This window comes from Pipistrellus kuhlii, unplaced genomic scaffold (genome assembly GCF_014108245.1).
Source record: "Pipistrellus kuhlii isolate mPipKuh1 unplaced genomic scaffold, mPipKuh1.p scaffold_m20_p_1, whole genome shotgun sequence".
NCBI lineage: Eukaryota > Metazoa > Chordata > Mammalia > Chiroptera > Vespertilionidae > Pipistrellus > Pipistrellus kuhlii.
The window spans coordinates 23,820,511-23,833,577 of record NW_023425404.1 but is presented as its reverse complement, the minus strand read 5'-3'; the positions used below and the strand labels follow the sequence as shown (position 1 = coordinate 23,833,577).

At 34.0% G+C, this 13,067-nt stretch overlaps 1 protein-coding gene across 10 annotated transcripts in view; it reads left to right on the top strand.

Annotated features, from left to right (window-relative positions):
• KIAA0586 (KIAA0586 ortholog) overlaps positions 1 to 13,067 on the top strand; it is a 95,428-nt gene that overhangs the window by 23,322 nt on the left and 59,039 nt on the right. For 9 of the 10 annotated variants that reach the window (XR_006741287.1, XM_045580097.1, XM_045580102.1 and 6 more), the window contains 6 exons: positions 796 to 970; positions 4,457 to 4,651; positions 7,564 to 7,751; positions 9,956 to 10,066; positions 11,857 to 11,934; positions 12,150 to 12,343. Coding sequence is in view for 9 of the 10 variants with exons in the window: in XM_045580097.1 (XP_045436053.1) it covers positions 796 to 970; positions 4,457 to 4,651; positions 7,564 to 7,751; positions 9,956 to 10,066; positions 11,857 to 11,934; positions 12,150 to 12,343 (941 nt within the window). In the remaining variant the exon portion in view is untranslated. The remainder of the gene's footprint in view (positions 1 to 795; positions 971 to 4,456; positions 4,652 to 7,563; positions 7,752 to 9,955; positions 10,067 to 11,856; positions 11,935 to 12,149; positions 12,344 to 13,067) is intronic. The other variant, XM_045580106.1, reaches the window with a different exon arrangement.

The window sequence follows — 13,067 nt, the reverse complement described above, 5'->3', positions numbered from 1 at the left end:
TATTCAAGTGTAAACTAATTTTAAACTATTGATATTTAGGGTTTTGAATATCCATAATGTGGAAGACACTGCATAAAATACATAATTCCTTCCTGAGATCTCACACTTAGAATCAGTTTTTTAGATCATCTAGTCCAAAAATTAGAAATTTATGGTACTAAAAATTGTATTTCTTCATTGTGTGTGTATATATGTATAGTGTTTGTTTATTTTCAGTTTAACAAATGTATGTTTAGTGCCTAGTGATTGGTGAGGCATAGTAGTAGGTATTGTGGATGAAATGTTTTGGCTGCTCTATCAAGGCTCTAACTTTCTTAATGCCAGACACGGATTTGGGGGCACATTAATAAAGCATCTAACTCAAAGGTTAACACTTAGTAGATGCTCAATAAATGCTGCCTTTCTGTGTACTATTTAGGTTATGATTAAAGGTAGGATCAGAAATGTAGAAAATCATTAAAGACTTATATTATTGTATCGATACTTGAGTGTAATATGTAAAATGTGTTTAAACTTTACTTTTTGGTGCTGAAAGTATTCCTAGTAGAGTAAGAACCTTCATGTTTCTTAGGTGAATGATTTATATATTTAATTTTCATGCTTTTAATAACTTTAAAATTTTAAAACTATAGATTGAAAACTATATCCAGAATTTAAGAACCATTTAAAATAAAGGACTTTTCTGATGTGATCATTGTTACTATAGTACTTAAGCTTGCAAAAAGAGGCTTTAGGAACCTGAGATAAGTGTTTGATAAGTATTTGTTGATGAGATCAATACATTTGTATACTTAGGGTTATTTGAAAGCAACCACAGCAATACAAGATGAAGATTATATGTTACAAATTTATGGAAAACCAATTTATCAGTGCCATCGCAGCACTCTTAAAAAAGGGCCATATCTCAGATTTAATTCTCCATCTGCTAAGTCCAAACCACAGAGACCAAAAGTAATAGAACGGGTTAAAGGTAAGAAACCTCATGTTTCGTGGTAAACCTCCTTTTTTATGGTATCAGTTTTATGTTAAGTTTAATTTTTGCTTTTTATTTATTACTTATAAATACAGTTCAAATTATACAATGTTTTAGGGATGGAAAAACAATTCCAAGCGAGTGGGAAATAATAGATCTGATTTAAGGCACAAGATAGGAGTAAGTGGAGAAAAATATAGAATTATTATCTATACTAATAAAAGGGTAATATGTTAATTAGACCAGACATCTTCTGGACATCCATCCGGATGTCTTTCCAGACAAAGCCATGGAGACAGAGGCGGTTAGGGACAATCAGGCAGGCAGGGGAGAGCAGTTAGGGCGACCAGGCTGGCAGGGGAGGGCAGCTGTGGTTAAGGGCGATCAGGCAGGCAGGCAAAGGAGGTTAGGGGTGATCAGGCAGGTAGAGGAGCAGTTAGGGACATCAGGCAGGCAGGTAGAATGGTTAGGGTTGATTAGGCAGGCAGGAAGGTGAGTGGTTAGAAGCCAAGCGGTCCTGGATTGTGAGAGGGATGTCCGACTGCCAGTTTAGGCCTGATTCCACAGGGGTTCTGGATTAGAGAGGGTGCAGGCCGGTTGAGGGACTCCCCCCCTTGCACAAACTTTGTGCACTGGGCCTCTAGTCTTCAGATAAAACATGATAAAATTTGCATTTGTGAGTTGAACCTGGAACAATTTATTTTTTTTATTTTTTATTTTTTATTTATTTATTTTAAATATTTTATTGATTTTGTACAGAGAGGAAGGGAGAGAGATAGAGAGTTAGAAACATCGATGAGAGAGAGTCATCGATCAGTTGCCTCCTGCACACCCCCCACTGGGGATATGCCCGCAACCAAGGTACATGCCCTTGACCGGAATCGAACCCGGGTCCCTTCAGTCCCCAAGCCGAGGCTCTATCCATTGAGCTAAACTGGTCTCGGCTGAACCTGGAACAATTTAAATTAAAATTTAGGGAAAGTAGACATTTCCTTGAAGGTCTTGGTCCATCATGTTCTTTGTGAACAGAAAGATCAGCCATATGTTGTATATTATCATAAAAATGCTAAGGGGGCCCTGGCTGGTGTGGCTCAGTTGTTTGAGTGTTGTCTCATGCACTGATAGGTTGCCAGTTCGATTCCTGGTCAGGGCTCATGCCCAGTTAGTGACTCGATCCCCCAGTAAGGAGGAGTGCAGGAGACAGCTGATCAATGTTTCTAAACTCTCATCGGATGTTTCTCTCTCTCTCCCTGTATCTTTCTCTCTTAAAAAAAAAGAAAGAAAATCAGAGCCTGGTGGTGGTGTACAGTGGTTGAGCATCAACCCATGAACCAGGAAGTCACAATTTGATTCCCAGTCAGGGCACATGCCTGGGTTGCAGGCTCAATCCCCAGTAGAGGGCATGTTGTCAGTAATTCTCGCTCATCATTGATGTTTCTATCTCTCTCTCTAAAATCAATAACATTTAAAAAAAAATTAATGAAAACAATATTTTTTAAAATCACCTTTAAAAAAATTCTCATGGGCACTTTTGCTGTTCTCAAAGAGCCATAGGTAGCAAAAGTGAAGAAAAAAAAAAACTTGTTTATTTTGTACACAACTAAAAATATCTTCACATCATAGTATGGTTTGACTCTCAGACATCATATCACTAATATATTTAAATATAACTCATATATGTTGAGCCTGTTGATCTTGTTACATTTTTAAATTCCTTGTACTTTAGCAGTGTAAGCCACTTTGGCAATATAGATACCTACTCAGTCTTCTTTCTTGTTCTTTCTGGAAGTTGGAGCTTTGGCTGGTGCTCTAGTTTTCCTTCTATTTCATTTCTAAGAGTTGAGGGATTATATAAGCACGTCAGTTTATCTCGAAACCCTACTGAAGTTATTGAGGGTGAAGCATGTAGGTGATATTTACCCTAGTGTTTCCTTTTGTTTATTGGAACTTTTCTATTATATGTGGGGTTTTAAAAGCCTTTGCAAAAAAGAACTTGAGTTTTTAAAATACTTTCAAACTTAAAAATAACTTTGTTAAGCAACCCTTTTAATGCTAGAAGTGACTGAGAATCTGTGGACACATGCTCATCCTTAGACCTTCACGCCGGATGTCTCCTCTTCCTGAAGAGCTTCCCCCTTCGATCTTTACACGGCTCCTCTCTCAGTTCTTTCCATCTCTGCGCTGGGATGTTAGCTCCTTGGAGAAGTTTACCCTCACCATCCTATCCAAAATTGTCTTCCATCCCTTTAGATCCCCTTACCTGCCTTATCGTTCTTTATAGCACTTTTCACTGTCTGCTGTTCAATTGTTTACTGATTGTTTTACTTGTTAGACTGTAAGCTCATGACTAAGTTGGTTTATTCAGAGCTGTGCTGCCTGTGTCTGCAGTGATACAAAACACATATTAAAGGCTTTGAAAATATATTTTAAATAAATACTCAAGACAAATATTTATTCAAATGGAATGAATACTAGAGAACAGGATGAAAAAAAATAAAGTCAGTGGTAATGAAATTTTCTTTCTGGGATCATGAAACTTTATTTAAAAATCTAGATTTATAAAATTACTCAGATATTACAAGTAAAAATGTAGTAAAATCAGGAATTGATTTAGCAAATAGTTCGTTTTCCTTTATAATTTTACTTTTCTTCACTTTTCTCATATTCCCTTTATCTTCTCCAAAGAGACAGATGACCAAATTTCTAATTCTTTAAGAACTGAGAATTTACAGTCTCTACAGATTTATTTTATAGGAATAGATATGTATATTAATATCTACAAATATTCTTCCAAATCTTTATTGAACATTTTTTCCTAATCCTTGCATCTATTCTGTCATAGTAGTTATATACGTTGTTACTTATATTCTGGGATTGAAAAACCATGGTCTGGAAATCAGTTGCCTGTTTTTATTTTTATTTTATTTATTATTTTTAATATATATATATATTTTTTTAAAATATATTTTTATTGATTTCAGAGAGGAAGGGAGAAGAGAGAGATAGAAACATCAGTGATGAGAGAATCATTGATTGGCTGCCTCCTGCAAGCCCCCTAACTGGGGATTGAGCCCATAACCCAGGTATGTGCCTTTGACTGGAATTGAACCCAGGACTCTTCAGTCCACAGGCTGGTGCTGAGCCAAACCAACGAGGGATCAGTTGCCTGTTTTTATAAATAAAGTTTTATTACAGCATAACTCTGCTTTACTTATGTATTGTCTATAGCTGCTTTCATGCTACAATGGCAGAGTTGAGATGTTGCAATTGAGATGACATGGCCCATGAGACTAAAATACTTATTACCTGGCCTTTTAATAAAAAGATTTTCACCCCCTGGTTTAAATGCTACTTCTTTTTGGAGCACTGTAACCATATATAGAATGAGATTTTTCTGTGAAAAAGAGTTGTGTATTTCTAGATGGGTGGATAGTGGCTGTTCAAACAATATTTAAAAATATCTGCCATTGGTGATTATTACAGGCACTAAAGTAAAGTCAATAAGAACACAAACTGACTTTTATGCAACAAAACCCAAGAAGATAGATTCTAAACTGCAACAATCCATTGCTACACTGTCTCCTGGGGATCAGCAGTATTTGTTCAGCCCAAGCAGAGAAATGCCTACTCTTTCAGGTACACTGGAAGGTCATCTAATTCCTATGGCGATTCTCTTAGGTAAGATCTACAGAACATATGGGTAAATTTAAAATTCATATTAGCATTAGCAGAACTTATAGAATGGTGCTGACATGATAGTTATGAATGTCATAACTTTTCTCTTATGTGTTGTTTACTAGGTGTACCGGTTAATAATGCAGACTTTTTTCAATAGATGGATTTACACATATGTTGATATATATGTGTTTTGATATGTATGTTATTTTGTTGTATTGACAACAACCTTCAAAGCTTCATATGTCAAATTTGCTGAAGGTGTTAACATTATAGATATTTTTACACTTAAAAATGTCAAGTTTCAGAAAAAGAGCATTTGCGTTTTAATTCATTATTTTGAAGAAAAGTACTGCTGAATATTTCTAGAAGCTTATGGTAAACATGCTCCTTCTCAAGATACTTGTGAATACTGGTTTAAAAGTGATGATTTCGATGTGAAAGACAAAGATGCCCAGGTCAACCAAAAAAGTTTGAAGACCAATAATTACAAGCATTATTGGATGAAGGTGTATGTCAAACTCAAAAAACAACTTGCATAAAGATTAAATGTTGCTCAGCAAACAATTTCTGATCATTTACAAGCAATGGGGAAAGATTTTAAAGGAAGGAAAATGGATGCCATATCAACTGAACAAAAGACAAATGGAATACCGAAAAGTCATCAGTAAAATGTTACTTCAACACCACAAAAGAAAGTCTTTTTTACATTGAATTGTGACTGGTGATGAAAAGTGGATTTATTTTGAGGATCCCAAATGCCCAAAATCATGGGTTGATCCAGGTCCACCATTAATATTGACTGCAAGGCCAAATCGCTTCGGAAAGAAGACAATGCTCTGTGTTTGGGGGTATCAGGAAGGTATGGTGTATTATGAACTTCTAAAACCAGATGGAACTGTTAGTACTGATAGCTACCGACAACAAATAATCAATTTGAACCATACTTTGATCGTGAAATGACCAGAATGTGCCAGAAGACTCGGCAAAGTAATTTTGCTTCATGATGACGCACCATCACACACTTCAAAACCAGTTAAAGACACATTAAAAGATCTTGCCTGGAAGTATTAACCCGCCCACTATATTCACCAGACCTTGCTCCTTCAGATTACTACTTGTTCTGATCGATGGCACGCGCACTCTGAGCAGCACTTCAAAACATATGAAGAAGTGGAAAATTGGGTCTCTAAATCGTTTGCCTCAAAACAAGTAAAGTTCTATTGGGACAGTATCCACAAATTACCTGAAAGATGGAGAAATCTGTAGCTAGCGATGGATATTGCTTTGAATAAAGCACTTCTGATGTTTCTCTTGAAATTATCATGTTTTCTTTTATTACAAAATCTGCTATTATTAACCAGTACACCTGGAATATTTGTGGGTAGGGCCTCAGAATGTCTCTGATATGATGAATTCTGCTCACAGGAAATATTGTTTTGGTATTTATAATACATTGCTGTAGATTAAATGAAATTTTAAGATTGTTTAGATATCATAGACATTCATAAAAATTAAAGAATTCAAGAATTTTGACTGGTTTAATATCATCATGTGTTAGGGAAATACTTTAAAGTATCTTTTATGTCATGTGAACTAGGTTGTTATAAGTAAACTAGTGTGGCTGTATATTCTAAGCCAACAGTTGATTATTTATTTATTTGAGGTCTCGGGCTCATCATTGTAAAAACTGATAAAATAATTTAGCTATTTTTCTCTTTTAGTCTCATTACTATTCTTACTTGATTTTTATGAATGATTTAAATATGGATGTTTTTCAACATCAGATAATTTTTTATATTTGATATTATGGGTTAATGACATGTTAGTTTGGTGGCTAAGATCTGTTCAAACATACCTTCTACTGATATGATACTAAAACTTAAAAAGTACTTACTGTGTGCCAGGTACAGATGTAAGCACTTTACATATGTTAACTGCTTTAATCCACCCATAAAACACAGCAACTTACCAGTTTCATAGATGAAGAAACCAAGGCACAAAGGAGTTAGGTAATTTGTCAAAGGCTACATAGCTAGAATGGAGCCAAGATTCAAACCCAGGTAATCTGGCTTTATTTAAAGTCTTTGTTTTTTTTATTTTATTTTAATTTTTATTAAATTTCAGAGAGGACAGGAGAGGGAGAGATAGAAATATCAGTGATGAGAGAGAATCATTGATTGGCCGCCTCCTGCATGCCTCCTACTGGGGATCAAGCCCACAACCCGGGCATGTGCTCTTGACCGAAATTGAACCTGGGACTCTTCAGCCTGCAGGCCAATGCTCTATCCACTGAGCCAAACCAGCTAGGGCTAGGGTTTATGATTTTAATGAGTGCTGTGTACCATAACAAGTGGGACTTCTGAACTGAAAGCTAACGAGTTTTTGACAGTTATGATAATCACCAAATATAGTTGGCCTGCATGCTGTTTATTGGTGGTCAAATATTGGTATTTTGTTGTTGGTTTTATTTCTGTCCATTGTTGCTCTATGAAGATTTGAGAATAAAAATAATACAGTATAACACATTATACTTTAGTTGTGGCTTTGGCACTTAGAAACATTTATAATCTTTGACAAATTATAAGTTTCTAAACCTCTGTTTCCTCAATTGTAAAGTTATTAATACCTCATAGGCTTATATTGAGGGTTAAATTAGATAGTGTGTGTAAAGTGTTTAATACATGTGAATGCCAAATAAATGTTGGTCATTGTTAAAAGGATGATATGGTCATTGTTAAATGACCAAATAAATTAATTGGTGATGCTAGAGGGAAAGGTGATTGCAGATGGTGCTTTTCTTTCATATGAGAATATAGCTTTAAAGATCTAAGTTGTATATTGTATTTCCCTCCTCGCTCCCCCCTTTTTTTTTTCCGAAATGGTTGACTCATTTTCTCCTCCAAACGTTTTAGGACAAACGCAAAGTAATAGTGATTCCATGCCACCTGCTAGAGCAATTGTAAACAAGCCACACCCTGTAACAGTGACTACTTCTATTCCTCCATCCTCTCGAAAACCAGGAACTGGAGTAAAGAAACCTAACATAGCAGTCGTAGAAGTGAAGTCGGAGAAAAAGGACCCTCCTCAGCTCGCTGTACAGGTATTCCAGGACACATGAACAGAAGTTTTTCAGGAAAAAAATGTTGGCTTAACTTTAGTACTTAAAATCTATTATAGTGTTCATGAAAACTTTGCTTTTATCATGGGTCTTTTCTTTAAAACTGTGGTGGTAATGTGATGTTTCTTTCCTTGCTTTGCATACTTTAAGATACCTTTTCTAAGCCAATGGCTCATATCCAGATGGCTTGATGATATCCCAGAGGGAATGATTGAACAATATATTGTAACTATTATAGTTTTAAAAATACAGTGTTGGTGACTTATTAATTCATCAGTCTATATTCAAACATACTAGAGGTCCAGTGCACGAATTCTTGCATAGATGAGGTCTGGCCGGCCTAGCCAGGCCAGTGGGGAGAAGGGCCACGGGGGGTTGGCCAGCCAGCCCTGCCCAGATTGGGGTGTTGGAGGCCGATCAGAGCCCAGATCAGGCTGGTTGGTTGCTGCAGTGTGCATCATAGCCACTGGTTGTTCTGGTTGTACCACCGTTCCAGTCACTGGGCTTTGATATATATTAAAAAAATATATATATATAGATATAGGAAGATTTGAATAGAGAAAGAACTTACATGTGAAGATTCAGCATTCAATTAGTCAATTCTCCTCAGTTTAATGTATAATAAGTGAAATTGTAATTTAAAAAAACATGACTTTTTTAATAAACTTGAACTTTAGGATCATTTTGATATTTGAAGGAGCAAAGGGTTTAGAAAAGTTTGTTTTGGTACTGGTCCTTTATAAAAGTATTTCAGAAATTGTGTTGGTTAATTAAAATATAATATAGGATGGATAAATCAGTTGAGACATAGGATTCTTATAAAAAAATATGTATTATAATTGGTTAGCAATGTGGAAAATGGATCAGTTTTAGACTCTAAAATTCCTGCTGTGTATAGCAAATGAGTTCCAAGCAGGCAATAGGCTAATGTGTAACTACAAAGTATAAAAATAGGAAGAATTAGAAGATAATTGCATGAAATCTTTATAGAAGTTGAAGCTAAGTTTGAATATGAGATAAGAAAACTTAGAAATAATATAAAAATACATTTGAATCTATAAAATCTAAAACTATAAATATATAATAAATTTCTAAATAAAAAGGAAAATCACATATAGTGACAACATATGAAAGGAATACGCTAGAAAGAATTAATTTTTAAATATTTTAAAATATAAAAACCTCCATAAATTAATAAAACATAGATACAAATCCAGAAATATTCAAAGAACATGAGTAAGATTCTAGGGAAGCAGAAATATAATTTATTATCAAACAATTTAAATCTTGCTAGTTACCCAGATAATACAAATTAAAATAATATGCCTCCATTTAAAAACTATTATTGCTGAAGGAGTTAAATTGGGTAAAGGTTGGGTAAAACTTATAATTGATCACCTTTTTTGATGTTGTAAATAGAGCTTATTTGGATTGCATTTTGGTAGTAATTACCAAGAATCTTAAATATTCACACCCTGTGGCTCAAGAATTTAATCTAGTATCTGGCTATCTAGTATAAGGATATAATTCAAAATTTAGGAAATAAACCCTATATATATTAAGAAGTTTTTTGTAGTGATCTATAATAATGATAGTATAATATGCTAATTAGACTGGACATCCTTTCTGAGGACCTTCGGGACAAAGCCTGGGCTGTGAGGTAAGCCCAGGTCTCGGGTGCCAGAGGGAAGCCGGTGCTGGCAGCCAGGGGAAGGAAGGCCTACTCTGCACAAATTTGGTGCATCAGGCTCCTAGTATACATGTAATAGTAGAAGTATTAGGAGTATCCTAAATGTTTGCCAACAGGAAAGTGGTTAATAGTAAAGGCATGTGCATTTGTTGAAATATTCTTCAGTCCTTTAAAATATAATTATGAAGTCTATATGGAAGCAAGGTAAGATGTTTATGACTTAATTACATTGAAAACTCAGGAATGAAATTATTGTATATTTTGTCTACATATAAGTGGCTAGTAAAAGGAATAGTGAAAATGAAGCTTTCTTAAGATAGTAGGATTTTGTAGTTTCCCTTTATTTTCCAAATTTTGTAAATTACCCTTTCATAATTAAAAAATTATTTTCCATTGACTTTGCAATAAAAAGTTAATTATATATTATTGATATATAGATATTAAGTATTTAAGTCAAAATGATGATCTGAAAACTACAAGTTGTATTCTTTTATAGGTATTACCCAGTGTAGATATTGACAGCATTTCAAATGTCAGCATTGATGTCAGTCCATCTCTGCCGAGTCCCAAACAAGCATCTCCTCCTCCTCTGAACACCTGGATACAGGTATTGTTCAGAAATTTATTCTATAGTTTTAAGTAATGTTTCACTATAGATTTTAACTAATGTTATTCCCTGCGAAGTCTTTCATTATCATTATAATTTATTATAATAATTTAGGTTTTAAGGAGAAGATTCAGAATGAATCTGGAATTGCTTATGAACTTGAAAATGAAACTTTAAGATTCTTACATTTACGGTATATATATTTTGAAAGTGATAATAATTAGTGATAACTTTCTGGTCACATAAGTTGTAATACTCTCATATGTAAAGAAGTTTTTTCTCTTCAGAGGAGAATCTCAATTTAAATGGGAACTAAGTATAATTTTTCTGAATGTGAATTTTCTAATGATTGGAGTTTATGTTTTGGGATATTATTTTATCATTGTACTATTGACATGATGCACAAATATGCATTTCTTCCAAGTATTTATTTGCTGCTAAGTAATGAAGTTATGACTCTACTACAACACATCCAAATTGCATTGTAATTTTCCTCATGTTTTCATCTATTGTAAGCAAATTTGGTCCTCAAGTATATAGTCTTTTCTTTTCTTTTTTTTTTTTAATCTTTATTAAAAGTATTACAGATGCCCCCTTTTTCCTCCCCATGGACTCCTCCACTCCGCCCCCGGCCTTCACCACACTATTGTCTGTGTCTGTGGGGTATACCTATATGCATTTAAATTCTTTGGTTAATCTTTCCTTCCTCCACCTCTTCTCTCTGAGATTTGTCAGTCTATTCCATGCTTCTATAAAAATACATTCTTCTTCTTCTTCTTCTTCTTCTTCTTCTTCTTCTTCTTCTTCTTCTTCTTTTTTTTTTAAAATAAGAATACATTCTTTTATTTTGAGTTTTTTTTGTTTTTTGTTTTTTTTTTTTAATTAAGGTATATGTGTACATATCTTACCATTGTATAAGAATATATTCTTAAGGAAAGGGAGAAAATTTTCCATAATCAGAAATAGTAAAATAGAATTGAACCTAAATGTATTTGTGTCTAATTTAATTTTTTCATTAGTATTATTTTTCCACCAGAAGTTTATTAGAACGTATATGATTACAAATAATAATTTTCTGACTCTTTATTCTTCAGCTCTCAGGAGGCTATTTGTGGTTTTAGGTAACTAGGTTACTTACAGGGAGGCCTATAAACTAAATTTGTAAAATAACTATTTTTTAAAATTTTTGATTCTGTATCTGTCTTTTTGTGAGTTTGTGTGTGTATACTTATATATCTACATATACAAGCACTGTATCTTAACTCTAGGAGAGAAATCACAATCATACCAACTTAATGGAATCCTTGACAGAAAAACTTATATTTAATTTTTTATGACTATTGAAATGAGAACCTGATGGCTTTGGGACTATCTTAGATTTTTTTTGTGTGTGGAGGAGTTGATGTTTAAAAATATATAGTGTTGTTGATTTCAGAGAGGAAGGGAGAGGGAGAGATAGAAACATCAGTGATGAGAGAGAATCATTGATTACCTGCTTCCTACATGTTCCCTACTGGGGATCAAGCCTGAAACCTGGGCATGTGCCCTGACTGGGAATCTTAACCATAACCTCCTGGTTCATAGGTTGACGCTCAACCACTGAGCCACACAGGACGGTGGCCACTGTCTTGGATTTCATTTACAAATGAAATAAATTCTGAACAGGATGTTAAAATTTAAAAAATAGGCCTATTTATTATAAGCTTATGTTATGGGTAGAAATATGGTAAACAATGTATAAATTAAAAAGACAATAAACACAACAAAATCTTTCTAAAATGCTTTCTTAGACTCCAGAATTAACGAAGGTAGATGAAGAGGTGAAGTTTCCAGGAACTAACTTTGATGAAGTAATTGATGTCATACAGGTAACAGATCTGGAAATCATTTTCTACCAATATTTTTCCATATGATAGACAAATTGTGTATGTAAATAATGTGATCAAATGAATTGAAATGCCATTGATTAATTTCGAAGTATTGGGTAAGTTAATTCATCTATATAAGTTCCTTGCCTCTACTTGTCACTCAGCAATGTTGAACTGATACATGAATATAATAATTTTGTTTTTATTATTACCAGGAAGAGGAAAAATGTGATGAAATTCCAGAATATTCTGAACCAATTCTGGAGTTTAATAGAAGCGTTAAAGTTGCTTCTACAAAATATAATGGTCCTCCATTTCCACCAGTTGCTTCTGCTTTTCATCCCACTGCTGATATTCTGGATAAAGTAATTCAGAGAAAAGAAACCTTGGAAAGTAGTTTAATTCAGTGGTAAGTTTACAGAGGCATTGGTGTTAATAGAACTATAGTAGCAAATATAGTATAAATGGAAAGTATTGAGTTTTGGTTGAAAATCTTTCTTGTCTCCTTTCATTTATTAAATTTTGTTCCTTTGCTATAGTCATTGGAAACTATTTGATGTGATACTTAGTGTGTAACTAATTGTTAGAAGAATTATTTTTGTCCTGGAATACTTGTACTTAGACTGTCTATTGCTAAGTAAAAAAGCCTTAAAAATGTACACGTTCTTCAATCCAGTGATTCACTTCCAAAAACTTATCCTAAGGAAATTATAGTTCTGCCACTAGGCCATAGCTTACTTAGCAGCTATAGTGCTTATTACAAATAAGGCACTGTTCTGTTTGTTACTTATATAAACTTATGAACTTACTTTATCCCTGTGAGAAACCTTAAGGAAGTTATGGAATAAACTAAACTGAATATTAATACAGTTATCAAGATTAGATTTAGAAAAACATTTAGTCATGTGGAAATAGATCATTTATACACTGGTACATAAACTAAGCAGGATTCTAATGATTTAACCATCTATAATAATACCGTGTTTCCCCGAAAATAAGACATCCTCCGAAAATAAGACCTAGCGCATGGAAAGATAAGACAACCCCTGAAAATAAGACCTAGCGCAACTTTGGGAGAAAAAAATTAATATGAGACACTGTCTTATTTTCGGGGAAACAGGGTAAAAGGGTAA